General features: G+C 45.3%; 1 protein-coding gene across 2 annotated transcripts in view; it reads right to left on the minus strand.

Annotated features, from left to right (window-relative positions):
* LOC115146254 (dnaJ homolog subfamily C member 17-like) overlaps positions 1–21,305 on the minus strand; it is a 59,934-nt gene that overhangs the window by 30,050 nt on the left and 8,579 nt on the right. For both annotated transcript variants that reach the window (XR_003866111.2, XM_029688230.2), the window contains exons 2-6: positions 7,274–7,343; positions 3,262–3,320; positions 3,056–3,143; positions 2,827–2,903; positions 101–227 (exon numbers count right to left, since the gene is read on the minus strand). Coding sequence is in view for 1 of the 2 variants with exons in the window: in XM_029688230.2 (XP_029544090.1) it covers positions 101–227; positions 2,827–2,903; positions 3,056–3,143; positions 3,262–3,320; positions 7,274–7,343 (421 nt within the window). In the remaining variant the exon portion in view is untranslated. The remainder of the gene's footprint in view (positions 1–100; positions 228–2,826; positions 2,904–3,055; positions 3,144–3,261; positions 3,321–7,273; positions 7,344–21,305) is intronic.

Genomic DNA, 21,305 nt, shown 5'->3' on the forward strand with positions numbered 1-21,305 from the left:
GCCATAGAAGTAGAATGAACATTGTAATCCAAACTCTGTGGGTAACAAGGTAGTAAAATGTACTGCGATGTTGAGTGACTGGTGTGGTTGAGTAGTGTACCTGTGGCTGTGTAGTCTGCTGTGCCTGTGTGGTGGAGCTGTGCTTCTCTCTCCATCTGGATCTGTTCTTTGATCAGCCTCTGTTCCTCCTGCAGCTGCCTGGAGCCCTCCTCTCGCAGACGGGCAATCTGACAGGACAATTACCTCATGGTTAACAACAAGGAACATCCTTCTCTCAAGGATAGGTTCTGGGCCAGTATTCACAAAGTGTCTCAGAGTAGGAGTAGTGATCTAGGATCAATTTTGTCCTTTAAATCATAATGAATCAGCGCTTTTACTATGCCTATTAAGGATCGTGGTCTTTCACTTGGTTGGACAGTAATCCACGACCATATGAACTGCAGTAACACCAGCCAATGTGCAGTACCACTAGTTCATTACTATAGTTAGAATAGAATACTGCCACCTACTGGTGATCACACTCAGTCAGTCACAACACATGGTCCATAATTGCATGCATTTAACAGGTTGAGTGCAAGTCATCATGACTCAAATGAAAAGCATCCCAAACATTTTATTTATCATTGACTTCACAAGCAAAGTGTATCAATAATGATATGGCAATGAATCTAGAACCAACAAAAATTTGATCATATTACTCAAGTGCTAGCCTCTCTACACTGGCTTCCTGTTAAGGCAAGGGCTGATTTCAAGGTTTTACTGCTAACCTACAAAGCATTACATGGGTTTGCTCCTACCTATCTTTCCGATTTGGCCGTTATTTGCTCGAATCTTTAGTGAATTTCAAGGTCAATCAAGGGAAACCTGTGAAAGCGTGCGTTATAAAAGGTTAATCAATTGAGGGTTGAGACGGGTCGAGGAGAGTAGAGGTGGTGGTGTGAGGGCCGAGGAGGGTAGAGGTGGCTGTGTGAGAGGGTATGAGGGCCGAGGAGAGTAGAGGTGGCTGTGTGAGAGGGTCGAGGAGAGTAGTGGTGGCAATGTGAGAGGGTCGAGGAGAGTAGAGGTGGCTGTGTGAGAGGGTCGAGGAGAGTAGAGGTGGCTGTGTGAGAGGGTCTGAGGGCCGAGGAGAGTAGAGGTGGCAGTGTGAGAGGGTCGAGGAGAGTAGTGGTGGCAATGTGAGAGGGTCGAGGAGAGTAGAGGTGGCTGTGTGAGAGGGTGTAAGGGTCGAGGAGAGTAGAGGTGGCAGTGTGAGAGGGTCGAGGAGAGTAGAGGTGGCAGTGTGAGAGGGTCGAGGAGAGTAGAGGTGGCAGTGTGAGAGGGTCGAGGAGAGTAGTGGTGGCATTGTGAGAGGGTCGAGGAGAGTAGAGGTGGCTGTGTGAGAGGGTCGAGGAGAGTAGAGGTGGCTGTGTGAGAGGGTCGAGGAGAGTAGAGGTGGCTGTGTGAGAGGGTCGAGGAGAGTAGAGGTGGCTGTGTGAGAGGGTCGAGGAGAGTAGAGGTGGCTGTGTGAGAGGGTCGAGGAGAGTAGAGGTGGCTGTGTGAGAGGGTCGAGGAAAGTAGAGGTGGCTGTGTGAGAGGGTCGAGGAGAGTAGAGGTGGCTGTGTGAGAGGGCCGAGGAGAGTAGAGGTGGCAGTGTGAGAGGGTCGAGGAGAGTAGAGGTGGAGAGGGTGTGAGAGGGTCGAGGAGAGTAGAGGTGGCAGTGTGAGAGGGTCGAGGAGAGTAGTGGTGGCATTGTGAGAGGGTCGAGGAGAGTAGAGGTGGCTGTGTGAGAGGGTCGAGGAGAGTAGAGGTGGCTGTGTGAGAGGGTCGAGGAGAGAGGTGGAGTAGAGGTGGCTGTGTGAGAGGGTCGAGGAGAGTAGAGGTGGCTGTGTGAGAGGGTCGAGGAGAGTAGAGGTGGCTGTGTGAGAGGGTCGAGGAGAGTAGAGGTGGCTGTGTGAGAGGGTCGAGGAAAGTAGAGGTGGCTGTGTGAGAGGGTCGAGGAGAGTAGAGGTGGCTGTGTGAGAGGGTCGAGGAGAGTAGAGGTGGCTGTGTGAGAGGGTCGAGGAGAGTAGGGGTGGCTGTGTGAGAGGGTCGAGGAGAGTAAAGGTGGCTGTGTGAGAGGGTCGAGGAGAGTAGGGGTGGCTGTGTGAGAGGGTCGAGGAGAGTAGGGGTGGCTGTGTGAGAGGGTCGAGGAGAGTAGAGGTGGCTGTGTGAGAGGGTCGAGGAGAGTAGAGGTGGCTGTGTGAGAGGGTCGAGGAGAGTAGAGGTGGCTGTGTGAGAGGGTCGAGGAAAGTAGAGGTGGCTGTGTGAGAGGGTCGAGGAGAGGTGGCTGTGAGAGGGTCGAGGAGAGTAGAGGTGGCTGTGTGGGTCGAGGAGAGTAGAGGTGGCTGTGTGAGAGGGTCGAGGAGAGTAGAGGTGGCTGTGGAGAGGGTCGAGGAAAGTAGAGGTGGCTGTGTGAGAGGGTCGAGGAGAGTAGAGGTGGCTGTGTGAGAGGGTCGAGGAGAGTAGAGGTGGCTGTGTGAGAGGGTCGAGGAGAGTAGAGGTGGCTGTGTGAGAGGGTCGAGGAGAGTAGAGGTGGCTGTGTATGTCTTACCTTCACTAAGCCAGTGATTGGAACAGTTGTACTCTAGGGCTGACTGTGTGTGGTGCAGCGTTTTGGAGTTAGGGTGAGCTAAGCATCCGTTCTACTTTATCCATTCTCCAGGATGCCTGGAATGGTTTTATCCACCTCACTGCTCTAGGCTCATGTGTCTGGTTGAGGGATTGACATTGAAAGTGAACCGTGCCTGAATGATCTGTTCTGGGGTCAGAGTAGGAAACTAGAATGCTGTGAAGTTGCGTCTTTCTTACCTCCTCCTCTAGTGTTCTGGTGTTTTGGAACTGCTCTGCACTATGTGCCTCTGCCTGGCGTTCCCTGGCCTCCAAGTCTGTGAAAATCGTACACACACAGTAACACATACGCGTGCACGCACACACACACACACACACACACACACAGTTAGCATCATCCTGATAGCCAGTCTTGTGTTTTTAGGGGAAGAGTTGTTGAGTTGTAGTAGGCACAGGTCTGAGGGCTCACCTAGCTTGATCTTCTTCCTCTTAGCATCTAGCTTGTTGTTTCTCTCCTCCGCTTGTTTCTTGGCAGCACATATCTTATCGTAAGCAGCCTGACACAGAGGAGAGGAGGACAGTTTGATGTGATGAACAGTTGGAGAGAAGAGAGAAAGAGGGTCTGGTGATGGTATGGATGGTGTGTGTGTCAGACAGAAAGGACAGAAGTCTTACCCTGGCAGCAGCATCAGTCAGCACCTCTAGGGCCTGGGACAGCTGGTGGAAGAGATCAGCTGGGGAGGAAACACCAAGGACACTGTCATAAATCACTTTCGAAAAGCCACCTTTTTAGCCGGGCTTTTTATAAGTGATTGTTTTGCTTTCTATGTTCATTTACACATACTGCGCTGTACATACAGATAACTGCCAAAATAAAAGAAACACTTGAGTAAATGAGTAAAAGCATGTGCTTCCACACAGGTGTGGTTTCTGAATGAATTAAGTAATTAACATCCCATCATGCTTAGGGTAATGTATAAAAATGGCTAGTTACCCATTACTGGATAGAAAAAGAGAGCTCAGTGACTTTGAAAGAGGGGTCTCAAATGAGCATAGGGGGATGAAAGTGTGTGTGTGTGATGGGAGATTCTGAAGCAGCGCCTGGGACAGCATTTTCCATCACCATCAACAAAACACCAAATTATGGAATTTCTCGTGGAAAAAATTGTCGCATCCCTCCAAAAGAGTTCCAGACACTTGTAGAATCTACGCCAAGGCACCCATGAATGTGGTCTGGCAGCATGTGGTGGCACAACACCCTATATAAACACTTTTGGTGTTTCCTTTATTTTGTCAGTTACCTGTACATAGAAACATATACAATCTCATATTCCTGCTCAGTGAGGACTTAAAGGTAAGATGTGATCGAGGGGACTGTAGTGTATGTGTAGAATGTTAGCTTTAAAAACAACAACCAAATGGAACAAAGGCTAACAATACAAGGTAATGATATCTTAGTGAGGTGCTAACACGCAGGGGGAGGTCAGAGGAGGGGAGAGGGGGGAGAGACTTGGTGGAGTGTGGAGGAAAGGACGAGGCCGGGTTAAGAAACAAGCCAGCGTGTGCTCTGTGTGGTGTCTCTGTGCCAACGCGGGACCCGGGGCTGAGATAAACGGAGACATTTCCTGTAATAAAATGTGCCTGGAGTCTCACGAAATCGGGTTCCTCTAATGATTCACCCGCACTTTTCCCACAAACCCACCCGGGCCTCTCAATCCATCTCCCATTAGGGAGCCCTAAGGGGACACGGGGCCAATCAAGAGTACCACGCAAACCTCCGGTGCTCGCCTCTATCCAACCTTCCAGCCCCAGACTCAGAACCGCAAACCCCCAGCCCATAACCGGCCCCATTACCGCACTCTACTGCTCCAGCTTAATCACTCACTTATGGGAGTTTTTTCTTCTTCTATCTAACAGGCATATACTTTTACTCCCTGTGAGGAAAGTGGCAAGTGGACGGGTCAACTTACCTACGCACATGGAATAGAGCTAGCTGAATCATTGGCCTGTGCAGCTCAGACTGTCACAGCACAGAGGGTGCATATATAAGGGTGGGGATGGAAGATGACCCCCACCTCACCTCAACACCCCCCGCCATCCCACTTCGGGCTATAGTCTCAGGGCTCTTACCCTCTCATGTGAGTGGATAAATCACTGCATGTGATGTGAAAGTGCATATTCCTCACCATCTACTTTTCATTTCTGTGAAAACGATTTTATGCCACTCAGTCCCCTATTACCCCATTGTTTCCCGTTTATTACTTAAATCAGGAAGAGTTAAAAGGCATCCAGCAACTGCACAAACCTCACTTGAAAACATGCCTCACAAATGGGCCTTTTCCAGGGTGCCTTTCTTTTTTCACCTGACATAGAATTATATAGAAATTTCCAAAACTGATTGTTGACATGTTTGTTGGTGACAGGCCGCGATGGGCCAGGGGGTTGACTGGGGAAACGGTGGTCATTAGGGCTGGGACATTTCCAACATTAGGGCTGTTTTTTAGGGCTGTTTTTCTAAAAAAAAGTTAAATCCGAAGTGTTTTGTTTCCTTGTCACAAAACTAACGAGTATCGCGATATTGGATATTGTCCCAAACATACTGGTCATACTGTCTGGCTGGGACTGGCCCAGGTAGCTGGAGGGCTTGAGGGAAGGCTCTGCTCTGCTTAGCCGGTCTGTAGAGCTCAGATGCATCCTGTTTCCATTGATCATCTTTGAGATGTTTCTACAACTTGGGAGTCCAACTGTGGTAAATTCAATTAATTGGACATGATTTAGAAAAGGCTGCCTATATAAGGTCCCACATTTGACAGTACATGTCAGAGCAAAAACCAAGCCATGAGGTCGAAGGAATTGTCCGTAGAGCTCAGAGACAAGATCATGTTGAGGCACAGATCTGGGGTAGGGTACCAAAAATTGTCTGCATCATTGAATGTCCCCAAGAACACAGTAGCCTCAATCATTCTTAAAATGGAAGAAGTTTGGAACCACCAAGACTCTTCCTAGAGCTGGTCTCCCGGCCAAACTGAGCAATCGGAGGAGAAGGGCCTTGGTCAGGGAGGTGAACAAGTACCTGATGGTCACTCTGACAGATCTCAAGAGTTCCTCTGTGGAGATGGGAGAACCTTCCAGAAGGACAACCATCTCTGCAGCACTCCACCAATCAGGCCTTTATGTTAGAGTGGCCAGATGGAAGCTACTCCTCAGTAGAAGGCACATGACTGCTCGCTTGGGGTTTAACAAAAGTCACATAAAGACACTCAGACCATGAGAAACAAGATTCTCTGGTCTGATGAAACCAAGATGTAACTATTGGCCTGAATGCCAAGCGTCACGTCTAGAGGAAATTTGACACCATCCCTACGGTAAAGAATGGTCGGTTGCAGCATCATGTTTTGGGGATATTTTTCAGCAGCAGGGAATGGGAGACTAGTCAGGATCAAGGGAAAGATGAACGGAGCAAAGTACAGAGAGATCCTTGATGAACACATGCTCCAGAGTGCTCAGGACATCAGACTGGGGCGAAGGTTCACCTTCCAACAGGACAACGACCCTAAGCACACAGCCAAGACAAAGCAGGAGTGGCTTCAGGACAAGTCTCTGCATGTCCTTGAGTCCGGACTCAAACCCGATCGAACATCTCTGGAAAGACCAGAAAATAGCTGTGGAGCAAAGAATGGGTGAAACTCCCCAAATACAGGTGAGCCAAGATTGTAGTGTCATACCCAAGAAGAAGAGAAGGCTGTAATTGCTGCCAAAGGTGCATACAAATGTACTGAGTAAAAGGGTCTGAATAATTATGTAAATGTGATATTTCAGTTTTTATTTTTAATAAATTAGAAAATATTTCAAAAATATATATATGTTCTTTGTCATTATGTGATATTGTGTGTAGATTGATGAGGGGAAAACACAATTTAATCCATTTTAGAATAAGCTGTAACCTAACAAAATGTGGAAAAGGTTGTCTGAATACTTTCTGAAGGCACTGTATATTATGACAACATTTTGTGGTTTTTGTTAGTTTTGGACTTCGACAAAGGGTTTTTCAGCCGTTCGGGCACAATACATTTTTTATTGTGCTAAGCCAAGGTCGGTAGCCGAAGTTTAAGCCCCCTTATCGGCGATTGGTCAAAAGGTAGGGATTCTTCAATTAAGTCTTTGTTGTCATTCAACAAGAGACAACTCATCTTCATGCACATTTTTTCACTTGAGAAATATTGGACCAAACATCCTTAGTCGGATGCAAAATTGCGCGACCAAGATCTCCTCAGCAAAAAAACGTCAAGATTAATAACAGATTTATTGAGTTATTAATTCTGACTATTATGAGGAAGTGTATACTGGCTACGGTGTCAAACTGGACAAACGTTATTATTGCCACTTTTTTCTCATTTTTCAAGGCAAGGTGTTTTAAGGGAGTCTGCAAGGAAACGAGTCATTCGGTTTGCTGAGCTTGGCTAGGCACCAGCCGAAATGAAGCTTGCTGACACCTTTAGGGTGAGGCTTTAAAAGGAGACTTCAGCATGGTCCCTGCTGACAGGGACACTGCACACAGGACATGAATATCCATCTTAACCTCCGAGTAATACAAGACACTGAACACACGATATTCTCTCAATGTGCGTCTGGTCAGAATCATGGATGTGGCTGGTGGCTTTACTTGTGCCATGTCTTTTTCACTAACCTGCTTTTGGGTTGTCTGGGTTCTTGTCTGGATGGCATGTCAAGGCTTTCTGTCGGTAGGCTTTCTTGATCTACAGGAGAAAATGGGAAAGTTAAATCAGAGTTATCGAGTATTTACTTTTTTTGTACGCATGGACTTAGGTCAGCACATTATTATTCTCATTGTTATGTCCCAGTCCACTATGTTCAGATGTCTATTGAAACTATAAAAATGTTTATCTGTGGTGAATTTTCCAGTCAAAAAACAAGTCACCCTTGTCCAATAACCTCCAGCGAAAAAAACCTGTCCCTAGAGTGGATGAATATTTTTGTAGATGCATACAGTTAGTTCTTCTTTTTTTTCAGCTTGGTTGGACTTTGTGGTAGCGACTGTATACTGTTGTTGTTTCAAAATAACGCCTACAGGGTTGTTTTTCCTGAATATTCTAAACCGCTGTATGCAGCTTGGCAATCTAGAATCGCTGAAATATATCTCCAACACCAATTACTCTTTTGCATGCCATCAATGGCACGAAACGTAAATGTGCATAAAAATTATGGTCCCCTGGAAACATAATAAAAATAGTAAAAGATTGATAAAACTACAGGGGGTGGAAAAGTGTTCAGTGGTTGATAGGGAGTTTAGGTTCAGTTTCACTGGGGGGCCCCATCAATATCTGTACCCATCCTTTGCTGTGCTTGTGATAATGTACTTTAAATAAAGATTGACTTGACTGCTGTCACCTTTATGCTGACAATGCTTTTTCAAGAAGGATAAATGTGGACTGTGTCGGCAGGAGAGGATGAGATTAGCTTCATTGGGGCCAGGAAAAAAAGTTACAATAACATGCAAACAGCGTGCCATTGTCATCACGAAATTGGGAAGGCAGCCATTCATATCTTGGGTCTCAAGCCAAAACATTTTGAAAATATGAGCGACCAAATTAGGAAACAAAACAATACTTTGGAGCATTGCAATCTTAAGTGAGGTTTTAGTCCTTTTTTTTTTTTTTACTCTGTTGTTCTCTGGAATGTTAACCGCGTTTCTTCGGCCCTTCTGCACGAGTTAATGACATGTTTTTCATTAGGCGAAGTCTACTCCTCCAGCGAGGAAGTAGGGCACATTGAGAGAGAGAGAGAGAGCAGCTCTCTGAAGAGACAGGAAGTGCAGAGCACCCAGCTTTTCAAACCACTCCTCTATCCTCAGTACAGACCTCACTAGTAATCAGCCCTGCCAGCATTCTGCATGCTTTCACCTCCCCTCTTTCACCTCCTCTCTCCCTTGCTGCCAATCAATCAGATCCCGTCCATTGGAACTGGATAGATCAGGGACTCATTTCTGTTCTGCAGGCCTGGAACTTTTGCATTGGATGCCATCTACTCCAGCAAATGCAACATTTCCCTGTCTGTCTATTGTTTTGCACTAACAGGAATGTGCCAGAACATACTGTGCAGACCGACCAACAAACTGACTGACTGAACTGAAAAGGATATGGTAATAAACTCAGCAAAAAAATAAATGTCCTCTCACAGTCAACTGCGTTTATTTTCAGCAAACTTAACATGTGTAAATATTTGTATGAACACAAATTCAACAACTGAGACATAAACTGAACAAGTTCCACAGACATGTGACTAACAGAAATGGAATAATGTGTCCCTGAACAAAAAGGGGGGGGGGTTCAAAATCAAAAGTAACAGTCAGTATATGGTGTGACCACCAGCTGCATTAAGTACATCTCCTCCTCATGGACTGCACCAGATTTGCCAGTTCTTGCTGTGAGATGTTACCCCACTCTTCCGCCATCCTCCTTAATTACACTGATCTGGCCTTAGGAAATTAACAGCTAGAGAAAAAGATAGAGGGAGGGTAAGAAGGAGAAAGAGTACAAGGCACCTGCATGTTCCCGGACATTTCTGGGAGGAATGGCCCTAGTCCTCACCCTCCAATCCAACAGGTCCCAGACGTGCTCAATGGAATTGAGATCAAGGCTCTTCGCTGGCCATGACAGAACACTGACATTCCTGTCTTGCATGAAATCACGCACAGAACGAGCAGTATTGCTCGAGGTTCATTCTTGTCATGCTGGAGGGTCATGTCAGGATGAGCCTACAGGAAGGGTACCACATGAGGGAAGATGTCTTCCCTGTAACGCACAGCGTTGAGATTGCCTGCAATGACAACAAGCTCAGTCCAATGATGCTGTGACACACCGCCCAAGATCATGACGGACCCTCCACCTCCAAATCGATCTCGCTCCAGTGTACAGGCCTCGGTGTAACATTCATTCCTTTGATGAAAAACGCAAATCCGACCATCATCCTTGGTGAGACAAAACCGCGACTCGTCAGTGAAGAGCACTTTTTGCCAGTCCTGTCTGGTCCAGCGACGGTGGGTTTGTGCCCTCAGTCCAGCCTCTCTCAGTCTATTGCGAACAGTCTGAGCACTGATGGAGGGATTGCGCGTTCCTGGTGTAACTTGGGCAGTTGTTGTTGCCATCCTGTACCTGTCCCGCAGGTGTGATGTTTAGATGTACCGATCCTGTGCAGGTGTTGTTACACGTGGTCTGCCACTGCGAGGATGATCAGCTGTCCGTCCCGTCTCCCTGTAGCGCTCACTTAGGCGTCTCACAGTACGGACATTGCAATTTATTGCCCTGGTCACATCAGCAGTCCTCATGCCTCCTTGCAGCATGCCTAAGGCACGTTCACGCAGATGAGCAGGGACCCTGGGCATCATTATTTTGGTGTTTTTCAGAGTCAGTAGAAAGGCCTCTTTAGTGTCCTAAGTTTTCATAACTGTGACCTTAATTGCCTATCGTCTGTAAGCTGTTAGTGTCTTAACGACCGTTCCACAGGTGCATGTCCATTAATTGTTTATGGTTCATTGAAAGAGCATGGGAAACAGTGTTTAAACCCTTTACAATGAATATCTGTGAAGTTACTTGGATTTTAACAAATTATCTTTGACAGGGTCCTGAAAAAGGGACGTTTCTTTTTTTTGCTGAGTTTACATCAGCAGTTAGAGAAGACATTCTATTAACTATCTGATATGAGCCTCCCCTGACCTGAGGTAGTCTGGGTTTGACCTGGACCTGGTGTGCTGTCCAGAGGTGGATGGGGGCAGAGCTGGCAGAGCTGACAGAGTGAACAGCATACGTGCATCTCTCTCCTAATGGTGACTTTAAACCAGTTCAGTAGGATGGCGTTGTGAAGCCACACATTCTTACAGCCCTTCATTCAGGAGAGCATACTACATACAGTAATATGCAGGTCTGTGGAACTATTTCAAGCAGCAACACTTCCCCCTCAGCCTCCTACACCCTCTCCTCTGACTCTGGACTTCCAGTAAAACTGGGATAAACTGAAAACTATCGACACCGACCACTTATCGCAGGCATTTTGCTGATATCATTCATTACAATAAGTAGCCTATACTAGAGAAATGTGAAGCTTGAAATGAAGTAAATTTGCTAATGTGTGTGATGTTAATGGGACAATCTTCCGGCGCCGACTGAGATGGCCGCCTCGCTTCGCGTTCCTAGGAAACTATGCAGTTTTTTGTTTTTTTACGTGTTATTTCTTACATTAGTACCCCAGGTCATCTTAGGTTTCATTACATACAGTCGAGAAGAACTACTGAATATAAGATCAGCGTCAACTCACCATCAGTACGACCAAGAATATGTTTTCCGCGACGCGGATCCTGTGTTCTGCCTTTCAAACAGGACAACGGAATGGATCGCATGCAGCGACCCAAGGAAACGACTCCGAAAAAGAGGGAAACGAGGCGGTGTTCTGGTCAGACTCCGAAAAAGGGCACATCGCGCACCACTCCCTAGCATTCTTCTTGCCAATGTCCAGTCTCTTGACAACAAGGTTGACGAAATCCGAGCAAGGGTAGCATTCCAGAGGGACATCAGAGACTGCAACGTTCTCTGCTTCACGGAAACATGGCTTACTGGGAAGACGCTATCCGATGCGGTGCAGCCAACGGGTTTCTCCACGCATCGCGCCGACAGAAACAAACATCTTTCTGGTAAGAAGAGTGGCGGGGGCGTATGCCTCATGACTAACGAGACATGGTGTGATGAAGGAAACATACAGGAACTCAAATCCTTCTGTTCACCTGATTTAGAATTCCTCACAATCAAATGTAGACCGCATTATCTTCCAAGAGAATTCTCTTCGATTATAATCACAGCCGTATATATCCCCCCAAGCAGACACATCGATGGCTCTGAACAAACTTTATTTAACTCTTTGCAAACTGGAAACCATTTATCCGGAGGCTGCATTCATTGTAGCTGGGGATTTTAACAAAGCTAATCTGAAAACAAGACTCCCTAAATTTTATCAGCATATCGATTGCGCAACCAGGGGTGGTAAAACCTTGGATCATTATTACTCTAACTTCCGCGACGCATATAAGGCCCTGCCCCGCCCCCCTTTCGGAAAAGCTGACCACGACTCCATTTTGCTGATCCCTGCCTACAGGCAGAAACTAAAACAAGAGGCTCCCACACTGAGGTCTGTCCAACGCTGGTCAGACCAAGCTGACTCCACACTCCAAGACTGCTTCCATCACGTGGACTGGGACATGTTTCGTATTGCGTCAGATGAAAAGATTGGCGAATACGCTGATTCGGTGTGCGAGTTCATTAGAACGTGCGTCGAAGATGTCGTTCCCATAGCAACGATAAAAACATTCCCAAACCAGAAACCGTGGATTGATGGCAGCATTCGCGTGAAACTGAAAGCGCGAACCACTGCTTTTCATCAGGGCAAGGTGTCTGGTAACATGTCCGAATATAAACAATGCAGCTATTCCCTCCGCAAGGCTATTAAACAAGCTAAGCGTCAGTACAGAGACAAAGTGGAATCTCAATTCAATGGCTCAGACAAAAGAGGCATGTGGCAGGGTCTACAGTCAATCACAGATCAAAGAAGAAACCCAGCCCAGTCACGGACCAGGATGTCTTGCTCCCAGGCAGACTAAATAACTTTTTTGCCCGCTTTGAGGACAATACAGTGCCACTGACACGGCCTGCAACGAAAACATGCGGTCTCTCCTTCACTGCAGCTGAGGTGAGTAAGACATTTAAACGTGTTAACCCTCGCAAGGCTGCAGGCCCAGACGGCATCCCCAGCCGCGCCCTCAGAGCATGCGCAGACCAGCTGGCCGGTGTGTTTACGGACATATTCAATCAATCCCTATACCAGTCTGCTGTTCCCACATGCTTCAAGAGGGCCACCATTGTTCCTGTTCCCAAGAAAGCTAAGGTAACTGAGCTAAACGACTACCGCCCGTAGCACTCACTTCCGTCATCATGAAGTGCTTTGAGAGACTAGTCAAGGACCATATCACCTCCACCCTACCTGACACCCTAGACCCACTCCAATTTGCTTACCGCCCAAATAGGTCCACAGACGATGCAATCTCAACCACACTGCACACTGCCCAAACCCACCTGGACAAGAGGAATACCTATGTGAGAATGCTGTTCATCGACTACAGCTCGGCATTCAACACCATAGTACCCTCCAAGCTCGTCATCAAGCTCGAGACCCTGGGTCTCGACCCGCCCTGTGCAACTGGGTACTGGACTTCCTGACGGGCCGCCCCCAGGTGGTGAGGGTAGGCAACAACATCTCCTCCCCGCTGATCCTCAACACGGGGGCCCCACAAGGGTGCGTTCTGAGCCCTCTCCTGTACTCCCTGTTCACCCACGACTGCGTGGCCACGCACGCTCCAACTCAATCATCAAGTTTGCGGACGACACAACAGTGGTAGGCTTGATTACCAACAACGACGAGACGGCCTACAGGGAGGAGGTGAGGGCCCTCGGAGTGTGGTGTCAGGAAAATAACCTCACACTCAACGTCAACAAAACTAAGGAGATGATTGTGGACTTCAGGAAACAGCAGAGGGAACACCCCTATCCACATCGATGGAACAGTAGTGGAGAGGGTAGCAAGTTTTAAGTTCCTCGGCATACACATCACAGACAAACTGAATTGGTCCACTCACACTGACAGCGTCGTGAAGAAGGCGCAGCAGCGCCTCTTCAACCTCAGGAGGCTGAAGAATTTCGGCTTGTCACCAAAGCACTCACAAACTTCTACAGATGCACAATCGAGAGCATCCTGGTGGGCTGTATCACCGCCTGGTACGGCAACTGCTCCGCCTCAACCGTAAGGCTCTCCAGAGGGTAGTGAGGTCTGCACAACGCATCACCGGGGGCAAACTACCTGCCCTCCAGGACACCTACACCACCCGATGTTACAGGAAGGCCATAAAGATCATCAAGGACATCAACCACCCGAACCACTGCCTGTTCACCCCGCTATCATCCAGAAGGCGAGGTCAGTACAGGTGCATCAAAGCTGGAACCGAGAGACTGAAAAACAGCTTCTATCTCAAGGCCATCAGACTGTTAAACAGCCACCACTAACATTGAGTGGCTGCTGCCAACACACTGTCATTGACACTGACCCAACTCCAGCCACTTTAATAATGGGAATTGATGGGAAATGATGTAAATATATCACTAGCCACTTTAAACAATGCTACCTTATATAATGTTACTTACCCTACATTATTCATCTCATATGCATACGTATATACTGTACTCTACATCATCGACTGCATCCTTATGTAATACATGTATCACTAGCCACTTTAACTATGCCACTTTGTTTACTTTGTCTACATACTCATCTCATATGTATATACTGTACTCGATACCATCTACTGTATGCTGCTCTGTACCATCACTCATTCATATATCCTTATGTACATATTCCTTATCCCCTTACACTGTGTATAAGACAGTAGTTTTGGAATTGTTAGTTAGATTACTTGTTGGTTATCACTGCATTGTCGGAACTAGAAGCACAAGCATTTTGCTACACTCGCATTAACATCTGCTAACCATGTGTATGTGACAAATAAAATTTGATTTGATTTGATTTGATTTACAACCATCAAACTAGTAGTAGTAGATTAATTAAAGGATAATAGTTTTTTTAAACAGATGCAAATTAATGTTTTTAAAGTTATTCTATTTATCATTATCTCATCAATTTATACAATTTATTGAGATACAGATTTTCGTCCATATCACCCAGCTCTATCTTCCAGTGACAATTCCCTTTCCTTTCCTCTACTAATCAGTCAGTCACTTTCTGGTCTGCTGCCTTTTTTTGTCTCTTCCCCTCTTTTGGACAACCCCCTCCTCTCCTCATAATCTGTTTCACAGAGTTCAGCACATTGCCTCAGCCGAGGAGTGAGTCAGCGGCAGATGTCCTGTTGAGCAGCGAGATGAGCGACATGAGGAGCTCCTGAGTTACACAGCACTGCCACTGCCCAAGAGAAACACCCGGCCAGCTGAAGAGGTCAGGTCGTGTCTTCAACTCACATAGCAGAGTTTGCCTTCATCAGACCAATTTAATAGGATTACATGTCTCTGTCATTGTGTAAGGTCAAAGTAGGTTTCTCCAGCTGTCTGGACATCTAAAGAGCTTTTAAACAAGTGCAACCAGGCAACAAGGCCGCTGTGCTGAAAAGAATTCAAGCTAGAAATTGTAACACCGCCAGTCATTCAAATCCCTCAGAGAGTGGCTACCTCACCTCCCTAGGGAGGGGAGGAAGAGATCCCCTCTGTATTAATAACAGCCCATTTGGTGAATGTGTACCCCCCCCTGCCTCCTCTCTCTATCCCTCATCTACCGCTGACACATGAATACTGCTCCCCCAGCTCGGAATTTAGTTAAATAATACATGATTGCTCCCATCAATGCAGTAACACGCAAGCCCTAATTGAGGTAGAACCAGGATCCAAGTTTAGAGTTTGCTAATTCAGTGCTAAGTGAGAGTAGAAATCTCAGGTTGAGTGGCAGGTCCTCCCTGAATGAGGAGGGTCAATAACTGTGCCAACTAAGAGCCTACCGCTCATTACAGTTTTTTCCAGTGCTGGATATCCTAAATCAATTATGAGAGAAAGACCTCTTAAATGATCCAATGAACCATAAGACTAATGAGGCCCTAGAATCAAGCCCATCCCTCACTCCTAAGCAGTGGGTTACTGTACTTTACTTGCAGTACCAGCATGCACACAGTAGCCCAATGGTTGGTGCCTGATGAAATCAAGCTCTCTCTGCCACCCGCTGCCTGCCACAGTCTTTACTGCATGCCCACACCTTGTCCTCATTACCCCAGTCTGTGGTGACTATTACAGCTGACAACTGGCCCCAGCAACCACAGCACTGCCCCAGCAGGGCCCCAACAGAACCCACATGGGTGGTTGATTTGGTAGCTGCCTGCTTTGCCATTGGGCCATCCTCCTTAATTACACTGATCTGGCCTTTATATGAAATGATCAGCTAGAGAAAAAGATAGAGGGAGGGTAAGAAGGAGCAGGAGTACAAGGGAGAAAGAAAACAAAATGATAAGAGCTACAGAGCATGGGGGTATAGAGTGGAAACTGTGTGTGCGTGCGCCTGCCTAGTAAGATATAATTGCAGTTCAGCTCCCAAAATGCACACTGAGCGAGCATAGCTCGCCTGACAGGAACATTTGTTTGGGACAGTGATACAATTAGCGTGAGTGGGGCCTGCCAAGGGCCAGCTAAGTTACCCACCCAAGGAAAGTGTCTTCTTCTGCATGGATGCAGGCAGCAGAGCACAAGGGTAGGATAAGTGTCACTCTATTCCCCTGCACTCCCTCAGCTAGCTACGCTACAGTACCATGAGTTACAGCTGTTTGTGCCATGGAGCCCAAATGTTACTGCAGTCAGGGCGCCAGACACGAAGAGCGATAGGAATGAGAGGAAGGAGCTCCACATGCAACCGCTGCGTGTCATGATAACGTCCACAAAGACATCTGCTGGTGAATGTCTGCACAGAACTCAGACAGCTAGATTGTGTCCACATATAAAACAGTCACGCTATATTGTGCTTTATTAGCCAACAGAAATAGCACCAGCAAGCCACATACAGTAGCTAAATCTTATTGAATTTGTTTGTGCCTAAAATGGGTCCAGTCTTTTCCCTTCTTCTGCTCTCTTAGTAAGTAAAACAGCCACATGTTTATCCCTGCTGATATGCATGACAATGTGGCTGAAAGTGATAGCTCAGTGGCGCAAAAGGAACTCCCAAGCTAACAACGAACATTCCCACAACTTTAGAGAATGTTCCCTTAAGAGTCACATTAGGTCATTAATTAACAATTTCATAGGAATGTTCCGGTGATGTGCTAGGAATGTTTACAAGAGACCATTCCCTTAATGTCCAATTGAAATGATCCAGAACGTGGTTAACATGTTCTCAGAATTTAAGATATTAACTAGCTGTCGCCATTGGCGTCGGCTAACGGGGATCCTAATAAATCTAGACACGTTTCATGGGAACATGGCAAGAACATTCATGTGTCCAGTTCTGAGGATTAGGATAATATTCCATCAATGTCCAACCAAACACAAACAGAACATAGACACGTTTCTTGGGAAATTTTCAAAAGCATGTTTATAAAAAAATATACACTACCGTTCAAAAGTTTGGGGTCACTTAAAAATCACTTGTTTTTGAAAGAAAATCTAAATTTGTCCATTAAAATAAACATCAAATTGATCAGAAATACAGTGTAGACATTGTTAATGTAAATGACTATTGAAGCTGGAAATTGATGATTTTTTATGGAATATCTACAAAGGTGTACAGAAGCCAATTATCAGCAACTATCACTCCTGTGTTCCAATGGCACGTTGTATTAGCTAATCCAAGTTTATCATTTTAAAAGGCTAATTGATCATTAGAAAACCCGCTTGCAATTATGTTAGCACAACTGAAAACCTTCTTGAGTAGTTGACCTTCTTGACCTAGTTGAGTATCTGGATAATCAGCAATTGTGGTTTGATTACAGGCTCAAAAGGACCAGAAACAAAGAACTTTCTTCTGAAACTCGTCAGTCTATTCTTGTTCTGAGTAATGAAGGCTATTCCATGCGAGAAATTGCCAAAAAACTGAAGTACACCCGTCTCAACGTCAACAGTGAAGAGGCGACTCCGGGATGCAGAGTTCCTCTGTCCAGTGTCTGTGGTCTTTAGCCCATCTTAATTTTTATTTTTATTGGGCAGTCTGAGATATAGCTTTTTCTTTGCAACTCTGTCTAGAAGGCCAGCATCCTGGAGTCACCTCTTCACTGTTGACGTTGAGACTGGTGTTTTGCGGGTACTATTTAATGAAGCTGCCATTTTGAGCCTGTAATCAAACCCACAAATGCTAATGCTCAACTAGTCTAAAGAAGGCCAGTTTTATTGCTGCTTTAATCAGAAACAACAGTTTTCAGCTGTGCTAAAAAGGGTTTTCTAATGACCAATTAGCCTTTTAAAATTATAAACCTGGATTAGCTAACACAACGTGCCATTGGAACACAGGAGTGATGGTTGCAGATAATGGGCCTCTGTATACCTATGTAGATATTCCATTAAATATCAGCCGTTTCCAGCTACAATAGTAATTTACAACATTAACAATCTCTACACTGTATTTCTGATCAATTTGATGTTATTTTAATGGAAGAAAAAGTGCTTTTCTTTCAAAAACAAGGACATTTCTAAGTGACCCGAAACTTTTGAACTGTAGTATGTATGCACACACACACAGTCTTGTTACTGTTGCCGAGCCAATAAAAGCCCTGATTGGTGAACCAATGATCCATTCATTAGTCTTTTCTGTTAGCAAGGATTATTGATACTCACACACACAGTGGTTAATATACAGTGTTTTCAATGTACATATTTTACACATTTTGATATACATGATTGCATTTTGCATGTTCAATTAATCAATCATTATTATTCAACATGTCCTCGCCTGGGATGTGAACTCACAACCTCCACCATGTAAGGTATCAGTTAAATCTGACTATACTCTCATCATTGATTTTATTCACTTATTTCAGCAATTTAAGGGAATTCTGTATAGTTGTCCAATGTTGGTTGGGCATATTAACCTGTTTTAATAATACTCCTGAATCACTATTATAAATCAAATATTTCCCTAAGTAAATCTCAGCTCTGTTAAAAGTACACTTCAATGTGCATTTTCCCTATTACTTACATCTATCAAGTTGTTTCACATCTACACAAGTGCCCAAGGACAAGGGGTTAGGGTTTCTTCTGGACAGTGCCTAACTATACTGGCCTAATAAGCACATGCCCTAGAGATATCCCTAATTGGGAAAGTGGTTAGGGCGTTAGTCATTGGTGCTGGTGGCCTGGGTTCGAGACAGGCTAAGGGAGTCACCCTACTGTCACATTCTTAGCACTATACACTCACCGGACCGTTTATTAGGTACACCACCCCATTCACGAAAATGGATCGCTCCTACAGACAGTGAGTCACGTGGCTGGTTATATAAAGCAGGCAGACAGGCGTCGAGGCATTCAGTTACTGTTCGATTGAATGTTAGAATGGGCAAAACGATCCAGTATCTCAGAAACGGCTGCCCTCCTGGGCTTTTCATGCACGGCAGTGTCTAGGGTTTACCAAGAATGGGGTGACAAACAAAAAACATCCAGTCAGTGGCAGTCTTGTGAGCGAAAACTATGGTGTCATTTCAGTCTCACAATTTGAAGTTCGCATGGGGGCATGTCAAGAACGTGGAAAATAATGTTGAGCGCGGGTGGAGAGGGTTCTAAGTTCAGATAAAAATCTTAAGGGCACAGAGGATCATGTTGAGGAACAGAGATAGTTGAGTGCTCAGACACAAATGTTGATTGGCCAGAAAGTGGAATTGAGAGCAAGAAGTAAAGTGTAGAGCACAGCATCTCCCATTTCTCGGTATACTTGCCTGCGCTCTCTCGAAATGTAGCTGTGCTTGCGTGAAATTATCTCTGTGTGCTTGCAAATCTACAATGACATGTTAGTCATGTGGTCTTTGGGACCATCAGGTATTGTCCTGACAACTGATACACAGAAATGTTCTTGCATCATTCCCATGAAACGTGTCTAGAACATTAATATGTTACATTCTAAGATCATGGCAACCATGTTCTGTGTGGGACATTGATGGGATATTATCCTAACCCTCAGAAAACGGGACACTCAAACAGAAGAACATTACGGTAATATACTAATTCTAGGGAGAACGTTTTTTTTCTTTTTTATCTGGTTCCAGATAACGAGTCACTCAGTGATGTGCATAAACCACAGGTTCCGAGCTACCAACTCCAGGTCCCTGGCTATAATATCAGGAACCCAAAATGAGAGGAATTTCGATACGAGAGATAACGACAGATCATTCAAACCAGGAGGAGTAACAGGAAGCCGGCATACGTCAGGGAATGGTTTACAAGTTGTGGTAAACCCACATTAACATGTTCCTGGAGGGGTATTTCCTCTCTCAATGATAAACAGCAGTCCTGTTGGTGTAGCATTGGGCAAAAACAACTGCGACAAAGTAGCTGTCTTCATAGATTTCACCACTTAGTTTTAAGGCCTTCCAGTCTCCACACGCTCACTTGTGTACGCACTACAGCAAACTATCTATCCTGACCATCAGTAGACCTCACAGAACTTGACTCTCCATTTCGGGGACTCTTTCTGTCAAAGCCACAACCACTAACTTCCCCAACATACTCCTCTGGGGCGGTTGGGACTTTGAAATTCAATTAAGAAATTAAGTTCTTCCCTCAATTTGGCAGCAATGTTAATTTTCTTCTGGCCTGCGGATTTTGAGAGCTGGAAACTTAACAAGAAGGTGGTTGTGAAAATTACTGGATTCAGGGACACCCATGTAGGCCTATCACCCATGGAGCATGAATCTGAGCAGCTAAAATGGGACAAGGGAAGGGGAATCTTCACAGAGTAAACCCAATACCCATGTCTGCACATGAAAATCAAATCAGACTAACCTGTTACATTCTGTTTCAATTGGGTGGAGCAGCCTTTTGCTTGAGCAAGCAATCAAACATGATACTTGTTGAACATGCAGATTGCAGTACAATTTGATCTGCAAACAAAAGATATTGAGGCAGATTATTTGTTTCTTGAATTGATCCAAATGCTGGCTCAACCAGTCCTGTTTTGAAATAACTTGAGAGAATAGTGCTGCCAGAGAAAGTGGCAACATGATGTATTGGCTAGGTTTATAAGCATGATTTATTATTTCAAAAGACATCTGGTCCAGGTGGTGTTGCCCTGCATCTGCATGTTTCCTTCATATGCTATGCCCGGGGTGTATTCATTACGGAAACCGTTTAAGAACCAAATGGAAGCAAACAGCAAAACAAGCGTTTCTATTGGACAAATTCAGGTAGGTCCCTTAGGCTGTTTCGGAGACTGTATTACCCCCACATCGGCAGTCATGACCGCAGTAAAATTGCACGTTACCATTGAGTCATGATAATCTCCTTCTGCACACTCTGGACATGCTTTGGTAGTACCCAACTTGCTAACTACCATCCTAAGTCTGGTACTCAGGGCTCTGTTGTCCCTCTAAGGAAGCACTCTGACATCAATGCAAAGGACATTCACATCAAACAATTATCAAAACAGTAGGCCTATCATACTTTTTAAACTCACCTCACTGTGATAATCAAGTTGAAGAAAGAAGTTCAACAGCAGTTTGAAACAGTGTAAAACATGGTTATTGTGGATGTTGTTTCGAAGCCTAACACAACAGTGCTTTCTAATGTGATAATTCATTTTTTTTTAAACAACCATATGCATATTAGAGCTTATGCATATGCAAGGTTTATCCAAGCCCCAAAATAAACTGAATCAAAACTATGATTGTGCCATTATACAATATATAGCCTACCGCACATTATGCATGGAAGAAAAACATAAATCAAAATTGATTAAAGAAATCTTTGGTACATAATTGGTCTAGCCTATACTCCAAAATTAAACAAATTTGACTCATCTCCTTTGAGTGAGGACTGCATTATTATGCATACTGAATGGACTTGTGCACCAAAATGTCTATCCATGAGTCTGGTAGAGGACATGGCCCTAGGCGATGCTGTTGGTTTATGGATTATGCAGGG

This window comes from Oncorhynchus nerka, linkage group LG18, assembly GCF_034236695.1.
Source record: "Oncorhynchus nerka isolate Pitt River linkage group LG18, Oner_Uvic_2.0, whole genome shotgun sequence".
NCBI classification, from domain to species: Eukaryota; Metazoa; Chordata; class Actinopteri; order Salmoniformes; family Salmonidae; genus Oncorhynchus; species Oncorhynchus nerka.